At 39.6% G+C, this 16,979-nt stretch overlaps 2 protein-coding genes across 2 annotated transcripts; one reads left to right on the forward strand and one right to left on the reverse strand.

Annotated features, from left to right (window-relative positions):
• The first annotated feature begins 6 nt into the window (after positions 1 to 6).
• On the forward strand, positions 7 to 2,899 carry TMEM251 (transmembrane protein 251). Its single transcript, XM_002923831.4, has 2 exons — positions 7 to 300; positions 711 to 2,899. The coding sequence occupies exons 1-2, from the start codon at positions 203 to 205 to the stop codon at positions 1,120 to 1,122; spliced, it is 510 nt and encodes a 169-aa protein (XP_002923877.1). The 5' UTR covers positions 7 to 202; the 3' UTR covers positions 1,123 to 2,899.
• Positions 2,900 to 13,419: 10,520 nt separating this feature from the next.
• Positions 13,420 to 16,893, reverse strand: GON7 (GON7 subunit of KEOPS complex). The gene is made up of 2 exons (XM_002923830.4): positions 16,613 to 16,893; positions 13,420 to 14,294 (listed from the first exon to the last, which is right to left on the reverse strand). The coding sequence occupies exons 1-2, from the start codon at positions 16,818 to 16,820 to the stop codon at positions 14,200 to 14,202; spliced, it is 303 nt and encodes a 100-aa protein (XP_002923876.1). The 5' UTR covers positions 16,821 to 16,893; the 3' UTR covers positions 13,420 to 14,199.
• Between the last annotated feature and the right edge of the window lie 86 nt (positions 16,894 to 16,979).

Raw genomic sequence — 16,979 nt, forward strand, 5'->3', positions numbered from 1 at the left:
GCCCGGCTGCTGGGGAGGCCCGGGGGGCTGGGGAGTCTCCCGGCCCGGCCGGGTGACACCGGCTGGGGCTCCGGCCGCAGCGACAGGGGCCGGGCCGTCGCGTGACTGGCCGGAGTCACGCTGTGCTTAATCACAATTAGCTTGTGCTCCAGGCTGGCCGCGCTCCCATTTCTCCCAGCCGGTGACCCCGGGGATTTCTCTTATGGTGGCTTTCTCTGAAATGCCAAAACCACCCGAGTATTCAGAACTGAGTGACTCTTTAACGCTTGCCGTGGGAACAGGAAGATTTTCGGGACCATTGTAAGTGTTTAAGAGTTACTGTCTTAACGTGGGGGCTCCGACATTGGTTTGACTTGTAGAATCGAGTGTTCCCGTCCAAAATAGCACTGTTAAGTCAGAAACTATTTGAACTAGAAAGGTGAAGTGTTCCTTAGGAAACCAGTTTAATTCCAGTTTCTCAAGGGAAGGTGTGCTGGACCTATTAAGCCGAATATGTAGTGATTTATTTTTTCTGTGGGATTCACATAAAAAACACTGTCAATATATACTGAAACTTTACTTTGTCATAACTATTACATAAAACAAGCTGTGAGTTGTTTACATTTCTTAGTACATGTAAATTTAATTATTCCAAACCTTAAATGCATTAATGGGGAATCATTGCCGTGACAGCATTACTAAACCCCTTTTTTTTTTTTTTTAATTTGAAGGCACAGAGCATGGAGAATGATGAACTTCCGTCAGAGGATGGGCTGGATTGGAGTGGGATTGTATCTGTTAGCAAGTGCAGGAGCATTTTACTATGTTTTTGAAATCAATGAGACTTACAACAGGCTGGCCTTGGAACACATTCAGCAGCACCCGGAAGAGCCCCTTGAAGGAACCACATGGACACACTCCTTGAAAGCTCGGTTACTCTCCCTGCCTTTTTGGTTTTGGACAATTATTTTTCTGATACCTTATTTACAGATGTTTTTGTTCCTTTATTCTTGTACAAGAGCTGACCCCAAAACGGTGGGCTACTGTATTATCCCCATATGCTTGGCAGTTATTTGCAATCGCCACCAGGCATTTGTCAAGGCTTCTAATCAGATCAGCAGACTACAACTGATTGACACGTAAAGTCAGTCACCATTTTTTCCTTACAATTGCAAAACTGCCAGTACTATACGGAGCCTGATCACAAGACTGCAGTTTCTTCACAGATCTCAGGAAGTTGTGGTGGGGCAGAGGCTTTCTAAAAAGTGTGACTAGGGGGCTGTCTTTATCTGAATAATAATGAATTTTTAAGTGAAGCCTGAGATACAGTTCTACAAAATCATGTTGATAACTTCAGATTTTGGAAGTAAAATCGTGTCTTGTTATTTGCATTCTTTAGAAACTTGAATAAGTACCTGAACTCCTATTTTTATTCTACTGTGCAGCATAGTGATGATTCAGAAATTTTTCCTTTGGGGAAAAAATGAATATGAACATTTCCGTTGTGCTTAATGTAAAAAGGTCCAAACATGGTCATAAAATTTAAATTTTATACAATTACTTGGCTTGCTTTAAAATTCTTCACACAAAAGCACCGGTTCAACCTGTTGTAATTAAGCCAACTATTTATGCCTGCTTGCTATCAGTTTGTGAGAAATTGGTATAAAATTACTGAGGTGATGGCTGTCTTGATAAGCAAAGTTTGTGCTTCCTTTTGGTAATGCTACTGGCATTATCAGCATTATTAATGCTACTAGTTTTTTAAAAATTACTTGGGAAGAAACTAAATGTTTGATAGTTGAGAAATCTTACACACAGAAGATGGAAACAAGGCGTTCAGTGAAAATATTTAGTCTGGTCCTTGTCAGATGTGTGACCCCCTCTAAAATACTACCAAGTTGTCAGCCTTCTGATTTTCTTTTCTGGCCTAAGGTCCAGTCTTCAGGTCTTCAGGCAACAGGTGAATTGCATGAAGATGTGATCTTTGTACTCCCTCCTTTGCATCTGTACTTGCTACCTCATGTCTGGTACCAATACAAATAACTAAAACATGGAAATATCAGATTTTAGGATTTTTTTCCTTTTTTTTCTGGGTGGGATCAAGATGTATTTTTATACAGTTGTGTCATTAATACCAAGGAAATGTTTTACACTGACAGATTTTAATAATAATCATGACCTTTTTTGGTGCTTATTCTATTGCACCCTGTTCTAAGAGGTTTACATGAACGATCTCATTTAATCCTCTCAGCAACCCTAAGAAAACAATTATCCAGATTTTACTGATAAAGACACTGAGGTAGAGACGTTAAGTAACTTGCCTGGTAAGGTCACACACCTGGTAAGCAGCAGAGGGAGAGGTATGACCAGGCCTCTGATGCTTTGTTCCTAACCACTGACCTATAGTCCTCACAAATGACGTGTTGCACGGTGTTGTCCGCCCAGCCATGCCGAAGAGTGGGACTGGCATTATGGAAAGATTTTTCTCAATTCATATGAGCTACTGAAAATCTAAAAGTGTTCTAACAACCTCAGCGTTCAGTGTTTGACTAGAATGGAAGGCTGAACGTTCCACAGCAAGCTTCACTTGAAAGATAGAGCAAGTGCCTTTGCAAGTCAAAAGCACCCCGAGGATCCTTCTCCAGGTAATCAATCTCACTTCCCCTTTACTTCTTCCAGAGGTCTAGTGACTGAAGTGATACAGCTTTTGCTACAATACACTGAATCTCCAAAGTAGGCAGCAGTTTGAAATACCCGTTTCTGTGAGGGTCAGATAACCAAATCACTTGGTGTCTTTTGAGTTCTTAACTAGTAGTGTGCACACTGTGGGCACTGTTTTCTGAGTGATTTCCGTGTTTCTTCACAACAGGCCTATGAGGCAGGTACGTGCTGGTACTAGTGCCATTTTACAGGAGAGGAAGTACAGGAATTAATAACTTGCCTGTGCTCACACAGCAAGGACGTGGAAAAGTCAGGATTTGAACTCAGGATGTCAGGCTTCAGATCTCCAGCCCTATCACCTCATTGTACTGCTTTTCAGAAGAAAAGAGGATAATTTGAGAAAAATCATTGAGCAGTGTCTTATTTGATTGGATTAGTCTTAAGGCAGTGGTAGTTGAAAATGATTTAAGAAAATTATTTCCATTTTTTTCATTTTATAAATGCTTGATATAATGCATGGTTTGGGAGTTTATCATTGGTCTTATAAAGTCATTCCTTTTTATTGAAGTAGACTTTATCTTTTATATTTCAAATTCTAGTATTTGGGGATTTGGTAAGTGTTCGGTCCTTCTCTTTCAAAACCAGATTGCCCTGGTAGTAGAAATATTAGAGTGGGAGTAATGTAGTACTTCCAAATGTAATTACTAAATTTAAGATTGCAGGGTTACTATTTTTGATTATTTAGGAATTAATTACTCAAGTCGTGAATTATTCCTATTTTGTTTATGGCTATTTAATAGTTCAAAGCACTTTGCAGAGTAGAGGGAAAGGTGAAATTAATCTAGCTCTGTTAGATTGAGGGGGAGGTTAAACTGATGGAGAAGAAACCCGGGTATTATATCAAGTTAGTTACTTCACATTTACATCACTGTACAATCAGGGAGTACAGGATTAGATAAATGGCAAATATAGGAAGTGTTTCAGGGATTTTAGGGAAAAGACAAGCATCCTAATATTTTCATAACTAGTTATCTGCTTCCAGAAATGAGAAAAAGAGTTAATAATCCCCTAGTTGCTTTTTAAAAAATTTTTCCCACAGTTGCCTAATAATTCACCTTATTTGCAGCCAAATTTGAAATGAAGTAAAACTTGTGTTTTTCATGGAAATATGCCAGCTATTTTATTATTTTGAAAGTGCCAGGAGACTAAATAAATTGGAGAAACGTCTAATTCATGGAGCTTTAGTCACCCTGTAACTTTTCTAGTTTTAAAAATGCTACCAGTTTTATTTTTATTTTTTAAAAGTGGGGGCAGGGGAGAGGGAGAGAGAGAATCTCAAGTGGACTTCACACTCAGCCCGACATGGGGCCCAATCTCACAACCCTGAGATCATGACCTGAGCTGAAATCAAGAGTCAGACGCCTAAATGAGCCACCCACACGCCCCGAAATGCAACCAGTTTTAAAGTAAAAAATGTGATTTCCTAAGTTTAGAATTTGATTATATTTCAAAGCTTTTATAATTAATAAAAAAAGCTTTTCTCTCAGGAGGTCAATCATCAGATAAAACACTTCTATGGCAGTAACTGCACCCAAAAATAATCAAACTGGTATGTCTGTTCACCATGGGTTAGTGTTACAGTTTTTATTAAGATTATCTAGTGTTGATTTCCTTCTTGATGGATTTAACAATCTCAATCTCCAAAACACTGTTAGAAAGCTTTACCACAATACTGCATGACTCATTTTTGCATCAAGTGTGTGCTATCACTTTATAAATTCTCTAACATGTTTATAAAGTTCCAGAGAACTCTGGACCATGATTGGGAATCCTGCATTAGTATTTTTGTTTTGGTCTAAAACAGTGAACAGGTCTTGAATTAGAGCTGTATATTAGAATCATCCAAAGAAATAAAAAAACCAAAGCAAAACTCCTCACATGAGCAATGCCAAGGACCCTTCCCAGTTTTATCAATCTTTGCGAGAGGAGAAAAGGCAATTGTGTTTTTAGAGCTCTTCACATGATTGCATTGGAATCATTGGTTGAGAGTCACTGGACCATAGGTTTTTATGCACCATAAAGTCTCAACTGTCATCTTAGTCGTGTCTGTCTTTGGAACAGCTTCAACAAATTATCTTGCAGCAAGTTCACCCCAGCTATTTGAATTGCAAATCTTGAAAGAGGTGTCTATATTTTCTTAATTTTTTTTCAAGGCTTAAATAGACTTTCTTGTTACAAGTGGTGGCTGCACAGAGCAGGGCCTTATACACTGATACATGGTGTCACGGGATGTCACCATGGAGAAATCAAGAAGTCACGATTGTAGAAGAGGTCACTGTAACTGCAGTCCACGATCCAAGGGAAGCCAGCTAGGAAACTAGCAGACATGATCAGGACAGACAGCATGGTCAGGTCACAAGGTACAGGAGAGGACAGTCCCCTTCACTCCTGCTTCCTGTAGCTCTCCAAATGTGGCAAGACCCAGCCCCATGGCAGGAGAAAACAAAGCAGGAGGTGAGTCCAGTGGTGATATCCATGGCCCTGAGCTGTTCCCATGGCAGCTTGGGATAATCTGGGCAAGCAGCACTGGGAGCCGCTGCTGGGCCAATTAGGCCCTTCACTCCAGGGGCAGTGTCAGCGTCGACGTGACCATACAGAGTAGACTGTAGGCAGCTGCCTGCTGGAGCCCAAGGTCTAGAACAAGGTGTATTTTCTGGTTCCAGTTCCTCTCCTCCAGATTATCCTGAACACACTTCTTTCAGGGTTTTGCCTCCCACTCTACCAAAACTACTCTCTTGTCAAGAAGTCACTTAGACATAACTAAACCCAGTGGTTAAGTCTCAGCCCTTAAATTACTCATTGCAGTTTCTGACACACTCTTTATCATTGTGATACTTTCTTCAGTTGGTTTCTGGATCAGTACTGCCCAATAGATCTTTAGTGATGATGGAAAGGTTTTATATCTATCCGTACTGTCCAAATCAGTAGCCACTAGCCACATGAAATGAGCCCTTGAGATGTGGCTAGTGTGACTGAGGAACTGAATTTTAAATTTTAATTAGCTCAAATAGCCATATGTAGCTAGCAGCTACCAGATTTTACCCTGTTCTAGACACTTCCCTGGTTTGCCTTCTTCCTCACCAACTTCTCCTGTCTCCTTTGCTGGTTCCTCCCTGGGGCTCTACCCAGTTTCTGAATGTTGACATCCCCCAGTTCTCATTTTTATACTTAATCCCCTTGGTCGTCCTATCCTGGTTCATGGCTTAAAGTGCCCAAATTTATATTACTACCTTGCATATCTCCTAAGCTCCAGACTTGGATATTCAACTGCCTATTTGGTATTTACTAAGATGTCTTACCAGGCATCTGAGATTTAACCCGTCCAAAACCAAGCTCCTCATCTCTCTACCCACTAAAATCTGCTCGAGGCCCCTGTAAGTCTATCAAACAAGTGGCAAGAGATTCTTTTAAAATGTTACTTCTCTCAAAAACCCTCCTATAGCTTCCCTGCTGAGAATAACACTCAAGTTCTTAACATGGCTTACAAAGTCCTAAGTAAGTGGCCCTTGACTATTTTCTTCATTTTCTACTATTCTCTCCACCCCTCAATCCACGCTAGCCACACTATCTTCCTGCTGATTCTAGAACATGCCAGAAAAACCTGTTTCGGGGCTTATGCACTCAGTGTACCTTCTGTCTGGATGCTCAACCCTGGCCTGCTCTATCACTGTCTTCAGACCTTTGCTCAATTGTCAGCTTTGTGAGGCTGCCTCCGACCAGCCTATTTAAAATGAAGCATCCTCCTTCCCTGTTTTCCTCCACAGCACTTACCATCACATGACACATTACACATTTTGTCAGAATCTAAACTCCATGAGGGCAGGGATTTTGTCTGTTCACTGTTGTATACCCTGTGCCTAGAACAGTGCCTGGCACACAGGAGGTGCTCATAATCACTTATTGCATGGGTGATTTTTATTGCCACTGAATACCTCTTTCATTAGACTGCAAAACAATCTAGTTTGCTCTCCAGAGAAAATAAAGGTTAAAATTAACATTTTCTACTAAGTGCAAAGTCTAATCTGTCACATGTTCGAGATAAGTTGAGTGGTTAAGCTCTCTCAAGTTTCAGCACGTAGTGATATAGTCTTTCTGAAGCCAAAATTTAAAATGAGTCCATTTATTTTTGCCAACGGTTGTGATGTTGGTTGTCTTGGGATGTTCCTTATTCATGCAGGAAAAAAACAACAACAACCCATAAACCACACTCACAAACAAGGTTTTAAGGGGTGATTAGAGCCTTAAGCAATTCTCAAGTTACAATCATGAAGATAACAGTTTCCTAAGCCACCTAACATACGCATCAAGTGTCACGGCAGCCTCTTACAGCTACGGCACACAACAGCAGTGTTCGGGAGTTGAAGGCAATACCTTGGCCCTGTAAATTGCTCATTTAAAGTGGTAATGTGTTTTTAGAATTTAGTTCTATCTACAGCAGAATTTTTGGCACTGGAGTAAATTTCTGTTTTTCTTTTTGCATTGGAGGAAATTTCTATTTAAAACTGTACCCCAATGGCCTTGTTGCTGCCCCAATGTGAGCTGCTACTTTTTAAAAGACTTAAATAGAAGCTTACATTCTAGCATTCACTGTTCCCTGGGCCATGTCTTTAAATAGAGCAAGTCTGATCTCAAAGGTCACCTGAGAACTGGAATAGTTACGGCAACACTGAAACTCATTTTATACTTTGAGAATAATGTACTGGCTAGAGGGCATCTTTTTCAAGGTTAAAGCTAGGCACATCAGTTTTAGAAACACCTCCTCCTTTTTTTTTTTAACAGTGTCCTACCTCACGTTAGCTCAGTTCCCTAACCTCTTTAGAGGTCATGTTCTGCTCACTTTTCCGACAAAGTAGTCAGATGGGAAATGTGGATTTTTTTTTTTTAAGATTTATTTATTTATTTGAGAGAGAGCAAGCGAGAGCAAGTGCACGAGTGGGGGGAGGGGCAGAGGGAGAGGGAGTATCTCAAGCGGACTCTACACTGAGTGTGAAGCCCTAGGCAGGGCTCATCCCATGACCTGATCCGAAATCACTGAGTCAGCTGTTCGACTGAGCCACCCAAGTGCCCTGATTTATTGTTGTTTTTGTTTTTTAGAGAGGGAGAGGAAGAGAGAGAATCTCAAGCAGGCTCCATGCCTAGCCCAGAGCCCAACTTGGGGCTCAATCTCATGACCCTGAGATCGTGACCTGAGCCAGAATCAAGAGTCAGATACTTAACTGACTGAGCCACGCAGACGCCCTTTGTTTTGGTTTTTAAGTCTAGATTAGTTAATTTTGCCCTGAATACTTACATGACAAATGTTTTAAACTGTTAATATGGCTGGTCTGCCCTTATTAAATTAAAGCATAACTTTTTAAAAATTAAAAACTGAGGCGCCTGCCTGGCTCAGGCGGTACAGCATGTGACTCCTGATCTTCGGGTCATGAGTTTAAGCCCCATGTTGGCTATAGAGCTTACTTAAAAAAAAAATGAGTTTCAATAACTTTTGAGGGGTAGTAACTTTTACTGTATTTGTGTAGAAAAACACAAAATACGTTTTTTAAAAATGCAAAGAGAGGGGCGCCTGGGTGGTGCAGTCGTTGAGCGTCTGTCTTCGGCTCAGGGTGTGGTCCCGGCGTTCTTGGAACGAGCCCCACATCAGGCTCCGCCGCTGGGAGCCTGCTTCTTCCTCTCCCACTCCCCCTGCTTGTGTTCCCTCTCTCGCTGGCTGTCTCTCTGTCAAATAAATAAATAAAATCTTTTAAAAAAATGCAAAGAGAACAAGAGTGTACAATGAAAAATCTCTTATTCCCAACCCAACTCCCTCTGCTCAGCAGCCTTCTGGCTATCCTTTTAGATACCACATGTGTATCTAGCCAATATTCTCCAACAGCAGCATTCTACACACTGTTCTGTATCTTGTTTTCATTTAACATTATATCCTAGAGATTGGTCTTTTTATTTAAATATTTTATTTATTTGACAGAGAGAGAGAGAGAGACTGAGCCACCCAGGTGCCCCTAGAGATTGGTCTTTAACACACAGAGCTACATTTTGGTCTTTTTAAATGGCTGTGCAAAATTATTGTATTAATATTCTATCTTTATTTAATGAACTAGGGTCTTGAGAACGGACATTTAGGTTCTATTTTTACTTAATTAACTAGGCTCTGCAAATGGACATTTAGGTTCTTTACAGTCTCATTACTAAGAATAATGCGACAATGAATAGTGTTGTAAACAGATCTGTGCACATGTGTGCTGTTATCACTGGATAAATTTCTATAAATGAAATTGCTTGGTCAAAGAACAGTACATCTAACATTTTGACCGAAGTGTCAGCTTGGCTTTCAAAGGGCTTATACCAAATCACACACTCACCATCAGTACTGTATACCCCTCACATCCTTTCCAGTTCAATATTGCATCAAAACTTTTGATCTTTCAGTCTGAAAAGTAAAAAATGGTATCACATTGTGGCTTTAATTTTCATTTCTTTGAAGTAGCACCTTTTTTTCATTTAAAAGCCATGTGTATTTCTCTTCTTGTGATCTTGCTATTCCCTTCCTTTGCCCACATCTATGGTCTCTCTGACCAGTACACATGAAATCTATAAAAGGCAATAGTTCTTAGTCATTTGTGCTGAAAATACAAAATACCTTTTCCCTCTGTCTTTTTTTTTAATTAAAGATTTTATTTATTTATTTGACAGAGAGAGCACAAGTAGGCGGAGTGGCAGGCAGAGAGAGAGGGAGAAGCAGGCTCCCCAGGGAGCAGGAAGCCTGACGCGGACTCGATCCCAGGACCCCAAGACCACAACCCAAGCTGAAAGCAGACGCCCAACCGACTGAGCCACCCAGGCACCCCCCTTTTTGTCTTTTAACCTTATTTATAGAATGTTCCAAATGTTTTATTATGACATAATCACATTTACTAATCTCTTCTATTATGGTTTCTGGATTTAAAAAAAATCTTGCTTAGGAAACCTTCCTCACCCTGAAACTATAAAAACTACTACTCCATTTTCTTTTAATACTTCTGTGGTTTTGTTTTTTACATTAAAAATCTTGATTCTAGGGGCTGCTGGGTGGCTCGGTCTGTTAAGCATCTGCCTTCAGTTCAGGTCATGACCCCAGGGTCCTGGGATCGAGCCCCGCATCAGGTTCCCCCCTCAGGAGGGAGTCTGCTTCTCCCTCTGCCCCTCCCCCTTGTGCTCTCTCTTATACAAATAAATACATAAATAAAATCTTTTTAAAAAATCTTGATTCTACCTGAAATTTATTATGTTCTCAATAGTGAGAGATCTAAACTCTCACAAAAACTAGCCAATTTGCTTCTCATTTGTTAAAACTGAAAGTGTTATTTTACAAATATTCTCCAGTTTCAATGAGGATTTTTTTTTTTTTTTAAAGCAGGCTCCACACACAGCAGAGAGCCCAGTGCCAGGCTTGAATTCATGACCCTCAGATCAAGATCTGAGCTGAGCTCGAGTCAGATGCTTAGCCAACTGAGCCATCCAAGTGTCTCTTGATGAGGATTTTACATGAAATAGCCAGGAAATAATTATCACAAAATGACTGTGATCAATTTCCTCAAACATGTACATTTTACTTGTAACTGTCTCCTGCTACATTTATGGCAATACAGTTTTGAATTTTGCAGTTCTCAACTACCCCACAATAAGTTCAAACAGGAATTTCTTGTAAACATTTTATCACAACACAGGGATTGACAATTGGGTTAAAAAGCCTAGGTTTTCAGGATGTTTTATATATGAATACTATTGCATATATGTAAGAAAAGATACTCTACATTTGTTCAGATTGAACAATTCCACTGAGAAATAGACATATCTTTAATAGGCTAAATAGGAACTAGTACTAAAAGTACTAATACAATAAATTGAGGGCCACAAATGTCTCCAACTGATTTTCTCATTTGGAAGAAAACATAAACTTTATTTCCTTTGAAAGTACAGCCTTCTGAACACACACACACACACACACACACACACACACACACACACACACTTTACTATCAATTGGATTTTAAAAAAAAATCTTTAAAATTTCTGAGTAGCTGAAGGAATAATTCTAAAAAAGTACATTTCATATGAGGGGGGGAACTATAGGGGGCTAGATGCCACAGAAACACACAGCTTGAGGCCCTTATATTGTCTAGGAAGCCAGGAAAGTCTGGAGGAAATGTTTAAGTTGAAACCTAAAGGATGGAAAGAACTAGACAGGCAAATGAGGTCACTTGGCTGAGGATCTGAAAGGCAACTAGTTGCAGAAGCATAAATCCTCTAAGTATGAACACTACTTCTAAATGGGACAAAATTGATCTCTTCCCATATTATTTTCCCATTTCTTCCCATATTCAAAGTAAATTTTCTTCCCAAGTGATTTTTTAAATTTTTTAATTTATTTTGGGGAGGGGGTAGAGAGATAGAGGATGGGCAGGGGGAGGGGCAGAGGAAGAGGGAGCGAGAGAATCCCAAGCAGGCTCCATGCCCAGCGCAGAGAACTATGTGGGGCCAGTCTCACAACCCTGAGAGCATGACCTGAGCTGAAATCAAGAGTTGGAGGCTTAACCCACTGAGCCACCCAGTACCCCTTCCCAAGTGATTTTTTTAAAAGTAAGCTCTATGCCTAACATGGGGCTTGAACTCACGACTCGAGACCAAGAGTTGCATGCTCTACCAACCGAGCCAGCCAGGCACTCTTCTTCCCAAGTGATTTTTAAAAAAATCTTCAAACTTTCTAACTTACAAACAACAGCAATCTATTATAATAGGTTCCACGGAACTCTATTAAAGAAATATTTCTTCAGGCGCCTAGTGGCTCAGTGGGTTGAGCATTTGCCTTCGGCTCAGGTCATGATCCCAGGGTCCTGGGGTTGAGCCCCACATCTGGCTCTCTGCTTGGCGGGTAGTCTGCTTCTCCCTCTCCCTCTGCCTGTTGCTCCACCTGCTTATGCTCTCTTTCTCTGTCAAATAAATAAATAAAATCTTTTTAAAAAATTTATTTCTTGAGGCATCTGGGTAGCTCAGTTGGTTAAGTGACCAACTCTTGGTTTGGGCTCAGGTCCTGATCTCAGGGTCCTGGGATTGGGCCCGGAGTCACGCCCCCCACCCCCATCACTTGGCACAGAGTCTGCTTCAGATTCTATCTCCCTCTCCCTCTGCCCCGCCCACTCGTGTGTTCTCTCTCTCTCTCTAGAATAAATAAATCTTTAAAAAAAATATGAATTAAGTATTTCTTAACATAACACAAAGCACTTTTAGAAAAACCATTATGTTGCATATGTCCATATATTTCACATTTTACACTCCATGTCTCACATATTAAAAGATTATTTATCTAAGTCTGGTGTCAAGCTTATTTTCAGCTAGTATTGTGAGGCTGATTTTCCTGTACAAAAGTAAATTCAAAAGAAATTCAGAGATTAACTGTCCTGCTTGCCTATGGCTTATGTCTGTACCCTTAGAAGGCAGCAGAGTGGAAAACCAGGCAAGGCATTTCTTCTATACTGGTCCTTCACAGTGATCTTTCATGTCACACATGTAGCTCGCTTACGGAGAAGACAGTATTAGAATCAGTATTAAAATTAAGGAAAAGATCAAACCTATAACCCAGACCTCAAAACACTGGACCACAAGTGCAAATATCTTGCAATTTCTTCTTTATAAATATATTTACTAAACAAAGAAGGAAACAAAATATTCAGGAGCAAAGTTCAGCTATTACTTTAAAAATACAAACTATTTTAGGAGCACCTGGATGACTTAGAAGATCACGTGACTATTGATCTCAGGGTCATGAGTCTGAGCCCCATGTTGTGTGTGGAGGTTACTAAAAAAAATAATAAACTTTATTTTTTTTTAAGATTTTATTTATTTGACAGAGAGAAAGAGAGAGAGCACAAGCAGGGAGAGCGGCAGGCAGAGGGAAAGGGAGAAGCAGGTTCCCCACTGAGCAGGGAGCCCTATGTGGGGTTCGATCCCAGGACCCTGGGATCTTGACCTGAGCCAAAGGCAGACACTTAACTGACTGAGCCACCCAGGCACCCCAAAATAAAAAATGTTTAAAAAGAAAAAATTTAAAGAATATATGAACTATTTTAACTATGCTGTTAAGTTTTTTTTTTAAGGATTGTATGAAGACAAAGATTATTATAAGTCAATAACTGGGTCGAAGTGCCAATGTTAGAGACATTATCACAAACTAAACAAGGAAATTTCTGACTATTTATAAAACATTTTCTAGTTGATATTTTTTTTCCTATTTGGTATTGCTTTGATTACATAAATGCACTTAAGTGGAAGGCTGATATTTCAAGTAAAACAATACTTTAAAGATATGACAAGGTATCTAAACTCAGTTTCCTTAATAGCATGTACTTTGTAAGCTATAGATTTCAGAATGTGTAACTGGGAAAGTACTACAGTAATCTTTTTTTTTGGTAATCTTTTAAAGGCTATGTGTACAACCCGGCTCTGCCAATTGTTAGCTCAAATTCAGGGCAAACACCTATTCTAAGATTCAATTCATCTCAGAAATAAATCGTATAATCTGTAAAGTTATACAGAACTCTAAAATTCTGTAACTATTTGTATTTCCTTAGATACATGCTACTTGATTTCTTTGCATTTTAGCTATGTAAATGAATCAGGAAACATGCACAGTAAATAAAAAACGCCTTGGTCCCCCTGACAAGCAGAAAGGAATATACACGCACATTTTAGGAATATATATGTATTTTAAAGGATTCAATAGTACTTCAGTAAGCAAAATCAAAGCATGGATACAGGTTGAGAAGAAATGCCTTAAGTTATAGTCGACATAGGTTGCTTACTTAAAGACTTACATTTGTGTTTATATACATAACATGTTACAGCATAAAAGCACATCCAACTTTGTTCTCTTAAGGTACAAGTTAAATATATATTTGTTAAGTGGTATCATCTTGGGGGTCTGTATATTGGGTGTGAGTGTGGACTCCAGGTTTCCTTGGATTTCTCTCAAGGGTTCATCTCCCTCCTTCAGTACTTCTCTTCCCGTTTTCCTTCTTACACAGAACTTCCATTCTTAAATTTAATATCCAATTTTCACCACTTGCTCATGTCGCATGGTTCTTTGAAATGTTACTGTCCAAGAACTGACATGTATTTTTTTATAACAAGCAGAAGCCAAAAGATGTAGACATCACACAATTTAATTCAATGGTTATTTAAAAAGTAGAAAGCAATAAAAAATTCAGTTGCCAACTTAGAGGATTTTATACATCATAAAATGTTCTATTCTATTTCCATGGTCTGAAATTTATTTCTCACTCAAGAAACCAGATTCATTTCTAAACATTTATTATATCTTTCTTTGCTGGAAACAGAAGAAACATTTTTTTCTTTGACAAAGAAAAAACAAATGCTTTTCCAGATTAGAGCACAAGTCTTTCCTAAATGTCAGTGCGTGATAATTCTCGTATAGTAGCAGTCTTTAAAATTTCACAAAAGCTACTGTTAAGATGGCGGTTTGGGCCGTTTTGCAGCTGGTCCATCTGAGTTAGTTCTGATATCAGTGTTATTATCATCTTCTGCATCATCTTCATCATCACCTTTTAAAATAAATATTTGTTGTATGACAATATGTTCAGTGGTTCAAAGAAAAAGATTGCTAAAATGGTTGATAATGAGATCATTTCACTTTTAAGAATTAATAAAATCATGCATACAACAGATTCAAGGTATGAATGGTTAAAAAGATTTCAAGAATTTTGGTGCTTAAAATCTTTCTTATTAATCACTTTTTTTTGAGATATAATTCATAGACCATAAAATTCACTCCAAGGTATATGAATTGTATCTCCAAAAAAAGTGATAAATAAGAAAGATTTAAAATTTTAAGGTGTATAATTTATTGATTTGTAGTATATTCCCTAGGTTGAGCAACTGTCACCACTATTTAATTCTAGAACATTTTCATCATCCCAGAAAGAAATCCCACACCCATTAACAATCACTTTCCATTCCCCTTAGCCCTCGGCAACCTCTAATCCATTTTCTATCTCCATAGATTTGTCTATTCTGGATATTTCATACAAATGGAATCAAAAAATATGTGGCCTTTTTGTCTGCCTTCCTTCACTCAACATGTTTTTAAGGTTCATTCACATTGTAGTGTTTATTGGTACTTCATTCCTTTTTATTGTTGAATAATATTCCATTGATGAATACACCACATTTTGTTTATCCACTCATCAGGTGATGGACTTCTGTGCTGTTTCCACTTTTTACTTATTATAAAATAGTGCTGTTATGAACATTCATGAATAAGTTTTTACGTGAACATATGTTTCCAGTTCTCTTTGGAGAACTAGGAGTGGAATGAGGAGTTCCTAGAAGTGGAATTCCTGGGTCATATGATAACTTTATGTTTAACTTTTTGAGGAACTGCCGAACCATTTTCCAAAGAAGGTATAGCATTTCATATTTCCACCAGCAATGTATGAGGGCTCCAATTTCTTCACATCCTGGCCAACATTTGTTATTGTTCTTTCTGATTCTAGTCATCCTAGTGAGCATGAAGTAGTATTTTATTGTGGTTTTCATTAGCATTTTTCTGATGGCCAAGGATGCTGAACATCTTTTCATGAGCTTACTGACCATCTGTATATCTCATTTGGAGAAATGTCTATTCAAATCCTTCGCACATTTGATAACTTGATTATTTGTAATCCAATTTCAGTACTTAGTACTTTTTAGAGTTCGATCACTTTTCTTTAGTAATTGTTATAATTTTTAAATTTTGTACATTTGTTGAGATAGAATTCCTATAACACAAAATGTACCATTTCAATCTCTATTGCTTTTAACAAAGGAAATTCAAACCTAAGCTTTATGGGGTCTTCATTTAACATATAAAAACATGTCCTCCAATACAAAGATATTACTGACCTGCCATTAACAGAATAGGTGGCAGTTATTTTTCCAATAAGTAATTATATTTTAAGAAATGACTCTAGCTATACTCATCCTTATTCCAATGATAACACTTTCAACAAATTAGAGAAGTACTTCTGGAGCCAAGAAACAGGACTTCACTTTCAACATATGTGGCAACACCCATTTAACATATTCATGGAACCAATCTATTGTCTGAACTCAGTGTAATGGTCTGGGTTCACATTATCTGGAACTATCAAGATGTAAACAAGATGAAAAAAAAAAAAAAGAAAAGTACAGTTTAAGCCCCTCTTTAGAGGAGTTAAGTCCTGACTCCAATATTTAATTCTTAGGTTCTTCAGCTCAGGGCAGAAAATGTACCTACCTTTTTTTGTATTCACTTGAATTTCATATTTCTCCTTTCAAACTGTACCTTCTAAAATGGAATATGGGAAAGGAGTCCCTGGGAGTCAGGACTCCTTAAACTGAAATCTTCAGAACCTATTCTGCGACAGATGGCAGTCTTCCTAACATGTTTGTAATTTCAACCCTGGTAATACTCATTTTCATCCTTCAACTCCCAGCTCAAAAAGTCACACCCCCTCTCTGAAGCCTTCCTGGGTCCTGAGTTTGCAATAGTTACAGAGGGCCCTGGGGTCATACTTCCAGTCTGTAATAAGTGTTTGCCTGTCTAACCCCCACCAGCCTGAGAGTTCCACTGGGCCAGGAACTGAATGGCATTCACCTCATTCTTTCTCAAGAGCACAGCCCAGTGCCTGGCACAGAGTACTAGGCATTCAGCACGTGTTTTGTGATATAAATGCAAAGAGAGTCGTGAAAACGCTTAAGTAGAAGCAGCCCAGGTCATACGACGGTAAGTGCCAACAATTTTTAGTTGGATTCTTCCCCCGAGGCTTTCTCCAAGTTGGCCACTCTACCCGGGCTCCCCTGCCCCGCCCTCCTGTCGCTCCAGCACCTCCTCAGGGCTCACCGTCCATGGCCTCTTCTGGAGCCGCCGCCTCCCGGTCTTGCGCTTCCTGCTGTACCAGGGGGCCGAAGAGCTCGGTCACAAGCTCCCTCATCTGGGCCACACCAGACAACAGGCCCTGGAAAGGGTCGGCGTCTCCCGGCACCTCACAGGGCACCCGCAGCACCCGCTGCTGCCCATCCAGCCCGACGTACTCGCCCAACAACTCCATGACGACCGCTGAGCTTCAATAGCAAGCGACAGGAAAGCGCCACCCGGAAGCAGAAGTCAGCGCGCGGCGGGCGCGGACGGGCGCAGGCGGGAGAAGGGAGAGGAGTGACTTCCGTTTATCGGAAGTCGCTCCTCCTCCTTCCTTCTCTTCCCTTCTTTG

This window comes from Ailuropoda melanoleuca, chromosome 14 (assembly GCF_002007445.2).
Source record: "Ailuropoda melanoleuca isolate Jingjing chromosome 14, ASM200744v2, whole genome shotgun sequence".
Lineage (NCBI taxonomy): Eukaryota > Metazoa > Chordata > Mammalia > Carnivora > Ursidae > Ailuropoda > Ailuropoda melanoleuca.

Excerpts from the sequence above, each read along its gene's own strand:
- TMEM251 (XM_002923831.4), top strand. The coding sequence starts at position 203 with ATGGTGGCTTTCTCTGAAATGCCAAAACCACCCGAGTATTCAGAACTG. Across the intron at positions 301-710 it reads GGAAGATTTTCGGGACCATT|GCACAGAGCATGGAGAATGA; the intron begins GTAAGTGTTTAA and ends TTTAATTTGAAG.
- GON7 (XM_002923830.4), bottom strand. The coding sequence starts at position 16,820 with ATGGAGTTGTTGGGCGAGTACGTCGGGCTGGATGGGCAGCAGCGGGTG. Across the intron at positions 14,295-16,612 it reads TCCAGAAGAGGCCATGGACG|GTGATGATGAAGATGATGCA; the intron begins GTGAGCCCTGAG and ends TTATTTTAAAAG.